The following is an 18430-nucleotide window of genomic DNA, read 5'->3' as shown; positions in this document are numbered from 1 at the left end:
TTTATGTAAATTAATCTGGATCTCTGTATGCAACCACTCTTAGCCCGTAACACTCCGAAAAGATAAACCACCTTCATGTGTCCGCTAAGCAACCTCCCTGTCACTGAGACCTGTGACTCCTGTGCGCCTCAATAGCAACTCGGACTCTGTGGACGCATGTGCAGTTCAACTTAGATGCATGTGAATAGAAAAAATAATCGTTCTACTGCATCAGACATTGCCGCTGTGTCAGACACAGAATAAGGCCCTTGTTTAAATACTGAAATACACATTAGCTAACTATGAATACATAAAACACAATCACAACAGGTGTACAAATAAACAAATACACTGTATTAAAAACGAGATTTATGGTAAGAACTTACCTTTGTTAAATCTCTTTCTGCGAGGTACACTAGGCTCCACAAGGATAGACATTGGGGTGTAGAGTAGGATCTTGATCCAAGGCACCAACAGTCTCAAAGCTTTGACTGTTCCCAGAATGCACAGCGCCGCCTCCTCTATAACCCCGCCTCCCTGCACAGGAGCTCAGTTTTTAGTTAACCAGCCCAATGCAGTAGCAGGAAAAGAGACGACAACGGTTAGTAGCCACATACACTACACTCTCACGACAGGAGAAGTGTCAGCGGCTAATGCCATACCAACCCAAAGAAGCTAAGTGCGTCAGGGTGGGCGCCTTGTGGAGCCCAGTGTACCTCGCAGAAAGAGATTTAACAAAGGTAAGTTCTTACCATAAATCTCGTTTTCTGCTGCGGGGTACACTAGGCTCCACAAGGATAGACATTGGGGATGTCCTAAAGCAGTTCCTTATGGGAGGGGACGCACTGTAGCGGGCACAAGAACCCGGCGTCCAAAGGAAGCATCCTGGGAAGCGGCAGTATCGAAGGCATAGAACCTTATGAACGTGTTCACTGAGGACCACGTAGCCGCCTTGTACAATTGTTCAGGGGTCGCACCACGGCGGGCCGCCAAAGAAGGTCCAACAGACCGAGTAGAATGGGCCGTAATGTGAGCAGGAGCCGACAGACCAACCCTCACATAAGCATGTGCAATCACCATTCTAATCCATCTGGCCAAAGTCTGCTTGTGAGCAGGCCAGCCCCGTTTGCGAAATCCAAACAGTACAAAGAGAGAATCAGATTTCCGAATGGAAGCCGTTCTCTTCACATAGATAAAGAGAGCCCGTACCACATCCAAAGACTTCTCTTTGGGAGAAAGATCAGGAGAAACAAATGCCGGAACAACAATCTCCTGATTAAGGTGGAACGAGGAAACCACCTTAGGTAAATATCCGGGATGAGTCCTAAGAACCGCCCGGTCACGGTGAAATATCAGATATGGGGAACTACAGGACAAGGCACCCAAATCCGACACTCTTCTAGCTGAAGCAATAGCCAGCAGAAACACCACCTTAAGGGAAAGCCACTTAAGATCAGCTGAACCAAGAGGTTCAAATGGAGACTCTTGTAACGCCTCCAAAACCACGACAAGTCCCAAGGAGCCACAGGCGGGACATAGGGAGATTGGATACGCAACACACCCTGAGTAAAGGTATGCACATCAGGTAAGGTCGCAATTTTTCTCTGAAACCATACCGACAAGGCAGAAATATGAAGCTTGAGGGAGGCCAGACGTAGGCCTAAGTCCAGGCCCTGCTGAAGAAAAGCCAACAACTTGGCTATACTAAACTTGGAAGCGTCATAATCGTTAGATGCGCACCAAACAAAGTAAGAATGCCAGACCTTATAGTAAATCCGAGCAGAAGCCGGTTCCGGGCCCGCAACATAGTTTGAATGACCGCCTCAGAAAACCCTTTAGCCCTTAAGACGGAAGCTTCAAGAGCCACGCCATCAAAGACAGCCGGGCTAGGTCCTGGTAGACACAGGGGCCCTGAACGAGGAGGTCTGGGCATTGTGGAAGGAGAATTGGACGCTCTGACGATAGGCCTTGCAGGTCTGAGAACCAGTGCCGTCTGGGCCACGCTGGAGCTATGAGAAGCAGAATTCCTTTTTCTTGCTTGAACTTCTGAATTACCCTGGGCAGGAGTGACACCGGAGGGAACACGTACGGCAGCCGAAACCTCCACGGCACCGCCAGCGCATCCAAGAATGCTGCTCGAGGATCCCTTGTCCTTGCTCCGAAGACCGGAACCTTGTGATTGTGTCGAGACGCCATCAGATCTACGTCTGGAAGACCCCACCTTTCCACTAGGAGTTGAAACACTTCTGGATGGAGGCCCCACTCGCCGGCATGTACGTCCTGACGACTGAGAAAGTCCGCTTCCCAATTCAGGACTCCCGGAATGAAGATTGCCGATATGGCCGGTAGATGGCGTTCCGCCCAATGTAGAATCCGTGAGACTTCCTTCATTGCCAGACGGCTTTTGAGGCACAAACTTCGTACCCGGGTTTTCCCAGGGTTCCTGACGTATATCCACTAGGTGATCAGAGTGAGGTAAAACTTGTTTAACCACCTTCTGACGCTTGAACCTATCTGGTTTCTTAGGAGGGATGGATGGCTCGGGATTATCCGTAATCTGTAGAAGTAATTTAATAGCCTTCAAAAGATCAGGAACATCCACATGTGAACTACCCTCCCCATCAGCAGTATCTGAGTCAGAACCTGTGAGGTCAGTGTAAGTGCCGTCTTCATCAGACGAGGGCCCTCATTCCGAGTTGTTCGCTCGCAAGCTGCTTTTAGCAGCATTGCACACGCTAAGCCGCCGCCTACTGGGAGTGAATCTTAGCTTAGCAAAATTGCGAACGAAAGATTCTCAAAATTGCGAATAGAAATTTCTTAGCAGTTTCTTAGTAGCTCGACACTTACTCTGCCACTGCGATCAGTTCAGTCAGTTTCGTTCCTGGTTTGACGTCACAAACACACCCAGCGTTCGCCCAGACACTCCCCCGTTTCTCCAGCCACTCACGCGTTTTTCCCAGAAACGGCAGCGTTTTTCACACACATTCATAAAACGGCCAGTTTCCGCCCAGAAACACCCACTTCCTGTCAATCACATTACGATCACCAGAACGAAGAAAAAACCTCGTAATGCCGTGAGTAAATTACCAAACTTCTTAGCAAATTTACTTGGCGCAGTCGCAGTGCGAACATTGCGCATGCGCAATTAGCGGAAAATCGCTGCGATGCGAAGAAAATTACCGAGCGAACAACTCGGAATGAGGGCCGAGGTGTCAGTGACAGCAGTGGATTGTGAGGAGACAAACGCTCGCTTAGAGGACCCCTTGGGCTTAGGCGAGCGATGGTCAGACTTTTTAGTAGTCAGGGACTGGTTCAACTTCTTCAATTGAGCAGATAAATCGTCCGCCCACGGCGGGTTAGCTGCAGAGACCATATACGGTTGTACTGGCATTGGGGGTCCCATAGGGGGTGTTAGTTTATTAACTAGCGTATGTAGAAGCGTGGAAAAAGCGGCCCACGGTCGGTCATTATGTACCTCCGTTGCCACAGTCCCACTGGGGGGCAAGAAGCCCCCAGAACCAGATCTCACAGCTGCTATATTTTCCTCATAGGGATCTGTGGCTTCAGCAACACCGGCAGTGTGTTCAGCCCCAGAACCTTTACCCTCAGAAGCAGACATGATACACCTTGCAGTATCAGGTAACACAGTACAATTGGCAGCAGCACAATACCTCTTACCCAAACCCCTGCACAGTGTAGTCAGCACTAGCAGAGATAAAGCAGAGATATGGTGACTAAATCACAGAGAAAAATACATATTAAAGTATATCTTTGTGAAAATCCTATATCAATATAAAACCTGACGCACCAAGCCCCCTCAGGTTATAGAATATAGGGATAGCAAGTTGAGTGAAAGACACGAAATGGACACCACTCAGCTATCTAATGTACACACAGATAGTCACAGTTTGTACAATGTAGAGGTTATTACTAACAATACTACTGCACTGATCTAGCTTATATATATATATAGCTATATAGTCAATAGATATAACACTGCACAGTAAGAACTGGATGTATATCACAGGGTAATTGTACTAGAAAACCCCTGACTAAATGCACTCTTTCTTAACTAGCACTGTCTAAAAAGGCAGGTAGAATACTTAAGTGTCATGTAAAGTCACAGGACTGACAACCAGGCGGCTTTACACAGGAGGATTTGCCCAAGCAGTCCCAGGAACAGTGAAGCTGAGAGATAATGGCGCCCAGACACTGACAGGGAGTGAGGGAGAGACAGATACGCAGCTCCAGGGCGGGAACATTTGCGGGAAATGGCGCCCTGGGGCTGGGGGAGGGGCTTCAGGTCTAAGCCTTATCCCCCTGCTGGCAAAACCACCGGGTACTGTGAGCTACTGAAAATGGTTTAGAGAGAAAACCTGACCTGCACCCATGCCCTGGTAATCTAGTGGGATTGCCTGTACTGCCACAGTGTCCACCACCAGCGCGCGCGGCCCGCCTCCCACTGACTGCGGCGGATCGCGATAAAGACCGGGTCCCGCAAGCGGGACCCACTCACCACCTCCCGAAGCACGGCCACGCGATCCCAGAGAGCCCCCGTCGTGTGTGCCTGACGTGATGAAAACCGGAGCCTCCTGCTGTAGTTACCCGGCAACCAGGGCTCGGGAGTGTACAGCGTTGCTGGGGAGAGCTGGAGCTGCAGCAGTGAATGTCTTCTGACATTTACTACCGCTGCTGCCCTTGTAGTCTTCACTTTTTTCTTCAAAAAAAGCTCTTCTTAGGGCTGCCTGGAGCAGCCCCTCTGTTATGTGCCTGCTTACTGCAGCAACAACTACAAAACTGAACTCCTGTGCAGGGAGGCGGGGTTATAGAGGAGGCGGCGCTGTGCATTCTGGGAACAGTCAAAGCTTTGAGCCTGTTGGTGCCTCGGATCAAGATCCTACTCTATACCCCAATGTCTATCCTTGTGGAGCCCAGTGTACCCCGCAGCAGAAATATGCATCAAAAATTATAGACTACATATGCACAATTAATGAAAAAAGCACCTACCAGCTTCAGTGGTAAACTGCAGGCAACCAATCAGTAGAGGTTAGCACTGGCCTATTTTAGTCTACATAAACTGAAATTCAACGGAGCAGTAGCTCCGAAGTCTCTCACTAGTGGATATTTGACTCTCTCCTATTCAGCTCAGTATATGCACAATTGAATTACATACAATATGTTGACAATGTCATTGTCATTAGCAGTATCCCGGCACCACAAAGCAATATGGTTAAAATGCTATATAAAGTACTTTAACAATGCTGGTAGTATAACTATACACAGAGGCGGATTGGGCATAGGGTTTACAGGGAAGATTCCCGGTGGGCCGACGCACCCGTGGGGCCTGTTTTGTTTGAGGACATGTGATCCTTTTTATAGACATAATGAATAAGATGCAAAATAATTTGCATATATGAAAATGACTTTGCCACTTAGCCTGTGATTGCAGATGATCTAGTGTATGCTCTGTCTGCCTACTTGGCTGACATATAAGATTGAGTGAATAGTGATTGGGATATGGTTGGTGTAATAAGCAAGACAATATATATTTCTAAAGAATGATATAGTTTCCTAAATTCTGAAGGTGTATCATAAAATGTGCTCATAATATTTAATTTTATTTCTTTTTAACTTCCCCCTTGATGCTGGACATGCCCACTATCTGGAAAGTCTTGGGGGGAGGGTGCTGCTGCCATGGCCCATGGCTAGACCCAGTGCCGTTTCTTGCGGTGGGCGAGCCGTGCAACTGCACGGGGCGCCTGCCGCGGCACTTCTTAAGGACTTTGAATCCCCCCTCCCCTCTCCTCCGAGTGCCCAGCTCGGGGGGCGGGGTTTCGCGGAATGACACGATTGCGTCGTGACGTCACGACGCAATCGCGTCATTCCGCGAAACCCCGCCCCCCCGAGCTGGGCACTCGGGAGTTGGGAGAAGGGGGAGCCAAGCCGGCCGGCGGCGGCTGCGCAGCGCAGACGAGGGAGAGGCGGCTGAAGAGCGGGAAGAACCGCTTCAAATGTAAGTCAGCCCCTCTCCCTCTCTCTCTCTCTCTCTCTCTCCCTCCCCCCCCCCCGGCCACCTGCCTTAATGTGTAAAATTGGGACACCTGGCTGCCGGAATGTGTAAAATGGGGGCAAGTGCCTGCCTTAATGTGTAAAATAGGGACACTTGCCTGCCGGAATGTGTAAAATGGGGACACTTGCCTGCCGGAATGTGTAAAATGGGGACACTTGCCTGCCGGAATGTGTAAAATGGGGACGCAGTCTGCCATGATGTGTAAAATGGGGGCACATGCCTGCCGTACTGTGTAAAACGGGGGCACGTGCCGGCTGCATTGTGTAAAATGGGGACTCTTGCCTGCTGTACTGTGTAAAATGGGGATGCAGTCTGCCGGAATGTGTAAAATGGGGACTCTTGCCTGCCTTAATGTGTAAAATAGGGACACCTGTCTGCAGGAATGTGTAAAATGGGGGCACGTGCCTGCCGGAATGTGTAAAATGGGGACTCTTGCCTGCCTTAATGTGTAAAATAGGGACACCTGTCTGCCGCAATGTGTAAAATGGGGACACTTTCCTGCCGGAATGTGTAAAATCATGGGGACGCAGTCTGCCGTAATGTGTAAAATGGGGGCACGTGCCTGCCGTACTGTGTAAAATGGGGGCACGTGCCTGCCGCAATGTGTAAAATGGGGACACTTTCCTGCCGCAATGTGTAAAATGGGGGCACGTGCCTGCCGCAATGTGTAAAATGGGGACACTTTCCTGCCGTACTGTGTAAAATGGGGGCACGTGCCTGCCGCAATGTGTAAAATGGGGACACTTTCCTGCCGCAATATGTAAAATGGGGGCACGTGTCTGCCGCAATGTGTAAAATTGGGGCACGTGCCTGCCACAATGTGTAAAATGGGGACACTTGCCTGTTGTACTGTGTAAAATGGAGGCACGTGCCTGCCGCAATGTGTAAAATGGGGACACTTTCCTGCCGCAATGTGTAAAATGGGGGCACGTGCCTGCCGCAATGTGTAAAATCGGGGCACGTGCCTGCCACAATGTGTAAAATGGGGACACTTGCCTGTTGTACTGTGTAAAATGGGGGCACGTGCCTGCCGCAATGTGTAAAATGGGGACACTTTCCTGCCGCAATATGTAAAATGGGGGCACGTGCCTGCCGCAATGTGTAAAATGGGGACACTTTCCTGCCGCAATATGTAAAATGGGGGCACGTGCCTGCCGCAATGTGTAAAATCGGGGCACGTGCCTGCCACAATGTGTAAAATGGGGGCACGTGCCTGCCACAATGTGTAAAATGGGGGCACGTGCCTGCCACAATGTGTAAAATGGGGACACTTGCCTGTTGTACTGTGTAAAATGGGGGCACGTGCCTGCCGCAATGTGTAAAATGGGGACACTTTCCTGCCGCAATATGTAAAATGGGGGCACGTGCCTGCCGCAATGTGTAAAATGGGGACACTTTCCTGCCGCAATGTGTAAAATGGGGACACTTGCCTACCGTGCTGTGTAAAATGGGGACACTTGCCTACCGTGCTGTGTAAAATGGGGACACTTGCCTGCCGTGCTGTGTAAAATGGGGTCGGGTGCCTGCTGTAATGTGTAAAATGAGGACTTTTTTTTTTTTATCCTGTGGTGGCCGTGATGATGAGATCAGATGAGGCCACGCCCATCTTAAAGCCACACCCATTTTAACAAGGTCACGCCCCTTGCCGGGAGCGCGCGCGCATGCTTTTACTCTTTATATCTAGGGGGGGGGGGGGGGGGGCGCATTTTTTTTATGTGAATGGGGGGGGCGGCGCATTTTTGAATCTCGCACTGGGAGCCAAATTGGCTAGAAACGCCCCTGGCTAGACCGTACACCTCTGGTGCTGCCCATGTGGGGCCACTAGTACAAATTTTTCCAGGGCCGCTTTTTGTTCCCAATCCGCCCCTGACTATACAGTATACTGGTAAAGCATTTTAACTGTATTGCCATTATAACTTCACACATGCTTCTTTAGGTGGTATTTTAACCTTGTCAGCATCGTGGTGCTGGAACTGGCATACTGCTACTGACCGTGACACTGTCGATGTAATGACTGCATCCCGCGCAGCTTTATAGATGTAATTTACATTACACAATGGAAAAACTTATGTTCAGGTTGCTATTCCTTCAGTTCACCCATCCTTTCTAATGTCTTTTTAAGTGAAATACAGTAGATATTGCGGTATTATAAACATTTCAACTTTACTCAAATAGTAATTTTAAATATGTCTAGCATGTCCCATATATTATCTACTTGATGAAGTCTTTGCAATAGGACAAAACGCGTTGGTCCTACACTGTACCTTGGCTTCCCACCATGGACAGATAAGCTTTTAAACAATTTGTTCTCGTATATGTGCAAAATTTGTCAATTTGACATTTAAGTGGGGTGGTTGAAATACATTTTAGGAGCCATTTAAGGAATTCAAAGTGAACCAAAAGTGACTCATAATTATAAATATGGATTGTATAAAGGTGGGGAAAACATGTATTTATTTCCCTAGAATGTTGTCCTTATATAACATTAATGGCATTTCATATAAAATAGATCATATGAAAATTACGATAACTAATAGACACACTGATGGTGACAGACTGTTATGCGATATCTTTCCAACTAATGAGCCCACTGAAGACTTGGAAACCATGGGGCTAATTCAGCCAGCGATCAGGCCTGAACTGCGCATGTGTGTCTTAGCCCTGTGATCTCCTCTGCTTGATTGACAGGCAGAGGCGGTCGCTGGATAGGAGGGGGCGGGCCGGCAGCACTTAGCCTGCCGTTTAGGGGGCATGGTCCGGGCAACTCAGGCATGCCTGGACCGTTGGGGGGGAGGACTGCGGCGGCTGCGTGACATGACACGCAGCCGCTGCGACCCGGGCAGCGACAAGTAGCTCCCTCCCAGCATGCAGGAGCTGCGCTGGCTGGAAGCTACTCCTACAGTACAAAAGCATCGCCGCTGTGCAATGCTTTTGTACTTGTGCGGGGGGGTTGGCCCTGACACGCGGGGCGGGCTAGCCCTGTGCAGGGCGTCCCCCCGCATGTCAGGGAAGCTGATCGTAGATGTGCTAAATTTAACACATCTACGATCAGGTCTGAATCACCGCCAATTACTGTGTATTTTACAAAACTTTTGGTCTAGAGACCAACGTTGTTGGCTTTAATATATCCAACAGATCTAATAATAAATAATAAATACTTACGATCGTTTTTTTTCCAGTAATGTTTTAAATGTAGAGATTAGTTCCAAATAAGATGTAGGTGTCACGTAATTGTATCTCTGTAGCTCTGTGCGAAACTTCTCAGACAAGTTAATAGTGGATGTGTGGAAGCTTTTACACATGTCAATGCAGCCATTTCGAATCTCTTCTGACATTTCAATATCTTCCAAAAAGCGTGTAGCAACAGCTTGCAGTGCATCTTCTGGCCAGGACTATGTAAATAATGAAACATAGAAGTTCAACTAACAGAATTACTCAGGGTGGTACAGTATTTCATAGAACAAAATTATTCAGCGTAACATTTTGTTTCTGTTAACAGAATATGTTTTACTAATGAAAGCCAGGACCCCATAAAATATTAACCATTACTCACCAATCAGCAAAAGTGCATGTTTTATATAAATTAAAGACATCTATGCTATAGAGCACATTTCTTCTGAATGGCCATTGCAGTGAGGACCTTGATATATAGTACTAGATGGGGCTGATTCAGAGTCACACTCTGACGGCTTTAACTTCTTTTGCTGTAATCTCATCTGCAACTTTATGTTAATGCTAGAATAAGACCTTCCCTGGTGTACAAGCATGCGTCTCATTGTGCAAGGACTGAGAGCCTCACTTTGTGGGGGTCTGAATCCTGCCGTTTGCATATTTAGAAACGGCCATTGCTCACACATTTCCCATTCAATATACCGTCAGAATATAGCCTCCACTGCAAGCAATTAAGCCATACCTTCCAACTGTCCCGATTTCAGCGGGACAGTCCCGCTAATTGGACACTGTCCCGCTGTCCCTCCCACGGGTCGCAGTGTCCCGCGGGCGGGGGGAAGTTGGGAGAGGTAGTGATCACCGCTGCTCTGCTTTGCAAAGCAGCCAGTGATCACACTGAATAGATGCCGTGCGCATGCGCATGGCATCTATCAGCACAAGGAGGGGAGCCGGGGCCTGTCCAGCAGCTCATAGAGCCCTGGACATGCCCCCAAAATGACAAAAAGGGGGTTTGTGGCAATAGGCCCCACCCCCTTACCACGAAGCCCCACCCCTCTACCAGGAGCCCCACCCCCTTTTCGGACGTGCAATGACCCTATTTCCACAGGACAGAGGTTGGGAGGTATGATTAATCATCTGTATTCGCAACCAGTTATGCAATACATCCAAAACACTCCCATAACACGTTCCTAAGAGAGTGCATATCTGGGGGGGGGGGGGGGGGGGGGGTGCGTGGCCACGACAGGTGTGGAGGAACGTATGGAGAAGTGAGCTCCATTTAAGCTTTTCAACTACGAACAATCCTCCTGCAAACCCTATAAACGTATCCCGGGACACTGAACCATATTGGGGGAATGGGGGAGATTTTGGACCGGTGAACTGCATAAATCTGTTAACACTGTAAGCCTCAGTGGGCTTTGATGCAGTCATTTGTAGATATACTGAAACCAGCACTGTGGGTTTTGTTTTTTTGTTTTACTTGCATCAAGGTGAGCAGATTGCAAGTAGCTCCTGTATTTGCTGCCTAATGGCTACGCATCTGGGACATTCATATGTATTAGTGACTGGCACACTGCTGTGTATACTTTTGTGAACTTGCCTCAGTTGTGTGCCTGAAATCTGGCACTGCATATTCCAGTTTGTGCCGGGTTGGTGAGCGCAGTGGGAAAGGGGGCTGAGCATGGGCCGCAGCTGGGTAGCACCTGTGTCAGGCTCCCGGCTGCGATCCGTGCTCAGTAATAGAAAAGGGGTATAAGTTAAAGCCGGACACAGATACTGGGCTCTGAGTTCTGTAACTACATCTGCTGGAAAAGTGTTGAGCAGTTTGTCAGCTGATATGTGTTGATTTATAATAAACTCAGTCATAATTATGGTTTCATGAGATCAGAATTTCTACCGGGCAATTAGCTGCGAGGAACTAATACTGCTGAAAAATGTGGAAAACACATCATGCTGCTGCTGCAGCCAGAGCCGGCCATAGGCATAGGCAAACTAGGCAATTGCCTAGGGCATTTGATATGCCTAGGGGCATCAGCAGCATCCGCTGATTAAAATGATATGCGGCATGCCTATATTCTGTGTATAGAATTTCATATGCAGATACAGCCACAGTCACACACAGTATATAGGCATGCTGCATATCATTTTAATCAGCAGAAGCTGCTTGTGCATCCTAGCCACATACCAATGTAAATAAGATGCATTTTCATAAAAAAGGTGTGACCGATGTTAGCATTGAGGCAATATTTCTGAGGACACATCTGTATCCAAGCAGAGGCAGAGGTCACAGTGTTAGTGGAAGTGTGAGTGCTGTGTGCATGTGAGTAGGTTGGTTGTGCAGTAGTGTTTGGAATATGTGTAAGGAGCATTATGTGTGTCATGTAAAAATGCATTAATAATGTGCAACCTATGTGTAAAGGGCACTGTGTGTGTCATTATGTGTATACGGGCATTAATAATGTGCAGCATATATGTAACAGGGTACTACTGTATGTGTGTCCTTATGTGTATAGGGGCACTAATAATGTGCAGCAAATGTGTAGGGGCACTATGTGTGTCATTATGTGTATAAGGGCATTAATAATGTGCGGCATATGTGTAAGGGACATTATGTGTAAAAGGGAAATAATAAAGGTTGTCATAATGTGTAAGGCGCATTATGTTTATAAGGACATTAATAAGGTGTCTCAGATGTGTAAGGGGCATTACTGTGTGGAATGTGTGTAAATGCATTACTAATGTGTGGCATTATGTGTATAAGGTGCTCTACTATGTGGTGTTGCGTATATAAAGGGCACTACTGTATCATCTAATGTGAATAAAGAGCAATAGGGTGTGGTGTAATGTGAATAAGGAGCAATTCAGTGTGATGTAATGTGAATAAGGGGCTCTACTGTGAGGAGTAACGTTTATAAGGTAAAGTGATACTACTGTGGGATGTAATATGAATTATGGACACTATTGCATGATCATATGTGAATAAAGTTGCAGTACTGTGTGGCGTAATTGGAATTGGGGTTATTGTGTGGCCATGCCCCTTGCCAGCAAAAACACACCCCTTTTTGGGCTGTGCGCCAAATGTGCGAACTGTTCCTCTTTAAAATATAGGGGGTACAAGGTCAGAGGCAGAACCAGCAGTGGTGCTAGGGGGCACCAGCCAAAATCTTGCCTAGGGCATCATATTGGTTAGGGCCGGCTCTGGCTGCAGCTAAATTGGAGAAGTACTCCAGGTCATCCACACCCCACCATCCACAAGAAGAGGGTTCAGCTGTCACTTCTACAAAGGCATCTCCACCTGCTAAGAAACCCTCTGATACATTAGAATCTGATATTACGTTACAGCAGGTTTGGGATGCAGTATCTTCATATGAGAAGCCGCTGGCGGATCGTAATGGGGAAGTGCAATCTGACCTATTATTCATTTGAAGGTTTACGAAAAGGTTGGTGATGCAGAGACGCATATCTCCAAGTTAGAGGACTTTTTTGTACCTATGAAAAATACAGTTTGACTCTCTGGACTTTCAAATGGGGGTTGTTCAGAGAAAGTTAACTGAAATGGAGGGTCGCTTTCAGCGCAATAATGTACGTTTTATAAGTTTGCCAGAGAGAGAGGAGTGTACTCGCTCAGAGGAGTTTCTCGAAAAATGGCTGGTGGATACTTATGGCCAAGATGCCTTTTCTTTACATTTTTCTATAATAGAGAGCTCTTCGTATACCAATGTCACGATCCGGGTTATTAGCCCCCATTATTTACCTACTAAGTGCCTTCTGAGACTGGCCAGGCGTTCCAGGCACGGATTCCACCTGCGCTGTCTGCGGGCAGCGTGCTGCATATCTGAATCTCAAGGTGCTTCTCTGTGATTGCTGCAGCGCTGACATGGCAACATTACAGTAAACAGCCATCTGTTTAAAGTATGGCGTCTCTTGCCCTCTGCGGCCTTCGCCGCCATTACTGCCGATTCTTACATGTGGAATACAAACAGACTTTCACTCCAGTTTTTAACATGGGCGCAGCCATGTTTGTTTTACATCACATGTTGTTTTCAGCCTATCCGCTGCAGTCTGGACTCTCTGTGTAATTATCCAGCCAATCCCTGCTCACCAGCTGGTATAAATATCCTGTTCCAGGGCTGGATAATCGTCAGTGCTTTGGTTGTCAATCCTGCATACATGTCTCTCCTGTTTGGTGAATTCTCAGCTTGACTTTCCAGGTATTCCAGCTCCTGTGATTCAGCTTCTCCAAGAGACCGGCACCAATTACCATCTTGCGGTGCAGCCTGACTCCTGCAGTGTTCCAGCCCTGCTTCCTGCCTTCTACTGCTATCCTGATACCAGCTTCCAGCACAGGTTCTATCCTGCCTCCAGGTTCCAGCGGTGTCCTGGCATCATTATTGTTTCCAGTTATCTACAGCATCGCACTCTAGCTTCTGTGGTAAAGTGTCACTGGCTTCCAGGTTCAGCGTATTGTTCACAACGCTTTCAGCTTCCAGCAGTGATTGATCTTACCATCTGCCTACAGTGTTGCTTCATATAATCTCCAGCGGTATTTCTATATCGCTCTGCACTACTGCATCGCTCACTGGCTTCAAAGGTACATTCGTCACTGGCTTCCAGCTTCCAGCGTTTCGTCGCTTCTAGCTTCCAGCAGTGTTGGGTGTTACCATCTGTCTTCAGCGGTGTTTGATCTCATCTCCAGCGGTATTCATATATCGCCCAGCATTTCATCCCACACAACATCGGACCACAGTATCCATCGATGCTCACCATCGAACTGTTGCTCTAGTGGTGAGTTCAGCACAGCTTTCCTCACACCGGTTCCGTCCGGTAGTCTCTGGCAATTCTATCTACAATATTTCAACCTCAGTGTATCAGTGCCTATTCCAGTCGCCTTTTTACCATCTACTGTACAGTACTTGTTTGTTCCTCTTTACAGCGGTTAGCTGTGGCCACGGACTTTCCAACTCCGGATTCTAGCAAAGTACTCTGTGATCTTGTTTCTGCATAGCCACAGTCTGAAATACCAATTGCATACTCAGGAACTGTACTGCATTTTTATTCTGCACTCACTGTTGACGCTATCTCATTGCCAAGAGTTATACTGTGTGTTCAATAAACTGAATGTTTATAATTTTACTCGGCTTTGTGGTCACGCCTTCGGGCTCATGGTGCTATAATCATACTGCATGTCTAGGAACCTAATCTCACCTCCAAGGTTCACCTACACGCCAGCCCCTACAACTGAGGCTTCCCTCAGTCAGCCTCAGCCCTCAGTTGTGACAACCAACTTGTGCCATTCTATACTTACGGCCAAGATGCCACCTTGGACACTTATCGCTAAATGTCTTCATTATGGTGATCATTATGTACTTCTGCATCTGGCATGTACCAAGGTCCTGCTGGAAAGAGATGGTAATCGAGTTTCTGTGTTTCCTGACTTCACCATGGAGGTACAGAAAGAAAGAGCGCAATTTATAATGGTCAAGAAACGTTTTGAGGGACTTAAATATGTCATGTACTATGCTCTATCTAAATGAGGATCATTGCCGATGGTGAAACAAGAATCTTTTTCTCCCCTTGGAAGGTCGCTTCCTGGTTGGATCAATATAGACCTGGACGCTGGAAAATGGTTGTTGACTGACTTTGAATCCTTTGAATCCAAGGACATTTGTCACATAACTATAATGTATTTTAGCATTATTTATTCCCAAAGTCACTCACTATGCATAGTTGTATTTAAGGCATCAGTTTACACTGTTCTTTTGTATATATATATTTTTATGGTTATAAAGAAAGTATCGCATAAATTGGCATTATACACTATACAAGATTGAGAATAGATGTAATTTAAGAGGTACAGTACATACATTACAACAATTGTTATGAAAGCATCTTAGTAATATGCACTACCACACCTATATGTATGTATATTGGAGTACAACATGCAGGTTGGATTTTTTTTAAGTAGAATATTTGATATGATGGCACTTTAGTACTATACACTATTATATTTATATGTACAGTATGTGTACTGCAGTACATTTGTAGGATTGTAATGATACATTGATATGGAGTTGCCATTGAAGAATATTGATTTAAAGATTTATTAGATTTATTTATATTTACAATTTCAATAAGGTTGTATTGTTTAACAACACTACGATGTTGGGTTATATAATATTATGTGTGTTTGTTTTTTTAGTATATAGCTCTTGGGGGTGAATTTGGCTGGAGAGTACCTCCAGCTTAGTGGCCACTTTGTTCCTTTGCTCCCATTTTTGTAAGCAGAGAAAAGGGATGTAATCTCCTCCTTTTATGATTTATTACGATGGGGTTTAGGTTAAGGTTATAGGGGTATAGATATCCCAAAGTTGGGGTTAGGTATACACGGAGGGGCATATGGGAAGAGTTGTCTATATTTGGATTTTTATGTATTTTTACTGTGTGGTGGGATTGTCTTTTTTCTTCTTCTTTCTTCTCCTTTTGGTTCTCTACATTTGTTCTCCATATTTGGAATATATGTAACATGTGTGTCTGTATGGAAATGCTGGGCTTAGCATTTATTCATCTGATCTGGAATGGCTATGTCGCAGATTAAGGTGCTGAGCTGGTATGTCAGGGGTCTTAATGACAAGATCAAGAGGTCATTAATCCTCCAGTAGGTTGAGCAATATAAAGCAGATATAGTATGCCTCTCTGAAACACATTTATTAGGCAGTAAGCTGATGTCCTTAAAAAAAAATCTGGGGTCGGTTAGGCACATACACAACAGGTATATAACATGTCATGAGGGGTGTCTGTGTTAATTAGAAAAACAGTCTGTTTTAAATTGGGGTGTTTGCAGACTAACCATCCTCTATGCCCTGCTCATCATTTTTCTGAGTCTTTAATTAAGTTCCCTGATACCCCAATTATTTGTGTGGGATATTTTAATAATGTTCTGGAACCAGGGATGAATCATTGGAAGCCAAATGTTAGCTCTCTTCCCGTTAAAGGAAGTCAGTTTATGGCACTTGGGGCAGAGATGAGCTTGGTGGATGCATGGAGGACGAGATATCCTGGTGTGAGGCAATATCCTTGCTTCTCATAAGCGTATAGTTCATTCTCCAGGAAAACCTAGCCCTTGTCTCTCCTAATTTGATGCACAGGATAATGTCGATCGGATAGTTATGAACCCAGAGGGATATCGGACCATTTCCCACTGATGTTTGACCTGGATTAGGGGGCAACCATTCTGGAAAATGAATCCATTTTGGTTAACATGAATGGGAGATTGTTCAGATTTGGAAATGGTGTGGGAGGGATTCGTCGCTACTAACAATGGAGCAACTGGGGAGGAGGTAGTGTGGGATGCTTTAAACCATTTCTATGGGCACCCAGATAAAACGAGTAATTGAACTTAAATCTATTCATAAATGTCAGGTGTTAGATCACCTCTTGTAGACAATTGGAGTATACAATGGGCACCGAGTCATCAAATTAAGCATGGCTGGACTCACAAAGAGAGTGGAATAATCATCCTACATAACACTCAGTTTAGACTTTTATTTACATCTTATTCACAATATATATCTACAAATAGGCCAGAAAGTTATCTTGCACAATTGGCTAGAACTGATTGTTCCTCAATTACGGTGCTAGAGGTTATGGATGAAAATAAGAATTTACTTACCGATAATTCTATTTCTCGGAGTCCGTAGTGGATGCTGGGGTTCCTGAAAGGACCATGGGGAATAGCGGCTCCGCAGGAGACAGGGCACAAAAAGTAAAGCTTTAGGATCAGGTGGTGTGCACTGGCTCCTCCCCCTATGACCCTCCTCCAAGCCTCAGTTAGGATACTGTGCCCGGACGAGCGTACACAATAAGGAAGGATTTTGAATCCCGGGTAAGACTCATACCAGCCACACCAATCACACTGTACAACCTGTGATCTGAACCCAGTTAACAGTATGATAACAGCGGAGCCTCTGAAAAGATGGCTCACAACAATAATAACCCGATTTTTGTAACTATGTACAAGTATTGCAGATAATCCGCACTTGGGATGGGCGCCCAGCATCCACTACGGACTCCGAGAAATAGAATTATCGGTAAGTAAATTCTTATTTTCTCTATCGTCCTAGTGGATGCTGGGGTTCCTGAAAGGACCATGGGGATAATACCAAAGCTCCCAAACGGGCGGGAGAGTGCGGATGACTCTGCAGCACCGAATGAGAGAACTCCAGGTCCTCCTTAGCCAGGGTATCAAATTTGTAGGATTTTACCAACGTGTTTGCCCCTGACTAAATAGCCGCTCGGCAAAGTTGTAAAGCCGAGACCCCTCGGGCAGCCGCCCAAGATAAGCCCACCTTCCTTGTGGAATGGGCATTTACATATTTTGGCTGTGGCAGGCCTGCCACAGAATGTGCAAGCTGAATTGTATTACACATCCAACTAGCAATAGTCTGCTTAGAAGCAAGAGCACCCAGTTTGTTGGGTGCATACAGGATAACAGCAAGTCAGTTTTCCTGACTCCAGCCGTCCTGGAACCTATATTTACAGGGCCCTGACAACATCTAGCAACCTGGAGTCCTCCAAGTCCCTAGTAGGCGCAAGGCACCAAAATAAGCTGGTTCAGGTGAAACACTGACACCACCTTAGGGAGAGAACTGGGGACGAGTCCGCAGCTCTGCCCTGTCCAAATGGACAACCAGATATGGGCTTTTTTGAGAAAAAAACCACCAATTTGACACTCGCCTGGTCCAGGCCAGGGCCAAGAGCATGGTCACTTTTCATGTGAGATGCTTCAAATCCACAGATTTGACTGGTTTTAAACCAATGTGATTTGAGGAATCCCAGAACTACGTTGAGATCCCACAGTGCCACTGGAGGCACAAAAGGGGGTTGTATATGCAATACTCCCTTGACAAACTTCTGGACTCCAGGAACTGAAGCCACTTCTTTCTGGAAGAAAATCGACAGGGCCGAAATTTGAACCTTAATGGACCCCAATTTGAGGCCCATAGACACTCCTGTTTGCAGGAAATGCAGGAATCGACCGAGTTGAAATTTCTTCGTGGGGCCTTTCTGGCCTCACACCACGCAACATATTTTTGCCACATGTGGTGATAATGTTGTGCGGTCACCTCCTTTCTGGCTTTGACCAGGGTAGGAATGACCTCTTCCGGAATGCCTTTTTCCCTTAGGATCCGGCGTTCCACCGCCATGCCGTCAAAC

General features: G+C 46.5%; 1 protein-coding gene across 1 annotated transcript in view; it reads right to left on the bottom strand.

The window, feature by feature from the left end:
• DNAH7 (dynein axonemal heavy chain 7) overlaps positions 1 to 18430 on the bottom strand; it is a 1092938-nt gene that overhangs the window by 354541 nt on the left and 719967 nt on the right. The window contains exon 41 of the mRNA XM_063934143.1: positions 9212 to 9441. Within this exon, the coding sequence (XP_063790213.1) occupies positions 9212 to 9441 (230 nt within the window). The remainder of the gene's footprint in view (positions 1 to 9211; positions 9442 to 18430) is intronic.

Source organism: Pseudophryne corroboree, chromosome 7 (assembly GCF_028390025.1).
Source record: "Pseudophryne corroboree isolate aPseCor3 chromosome 7, aPseCor3.hap2, whole genome shotgun sequence".
Lineage (NCBI taxonomy): Eukaryota > Metazoa > Chordata > Amphibia > Anura > Myobatrachidae > Pseudophryne > Pseudophryne corroboree.
The sequence above is the reverse complement of the archived record's forward strand: the minus strand, read 5'-3'. Positions and strand labels throughout refer to the sequence as shown.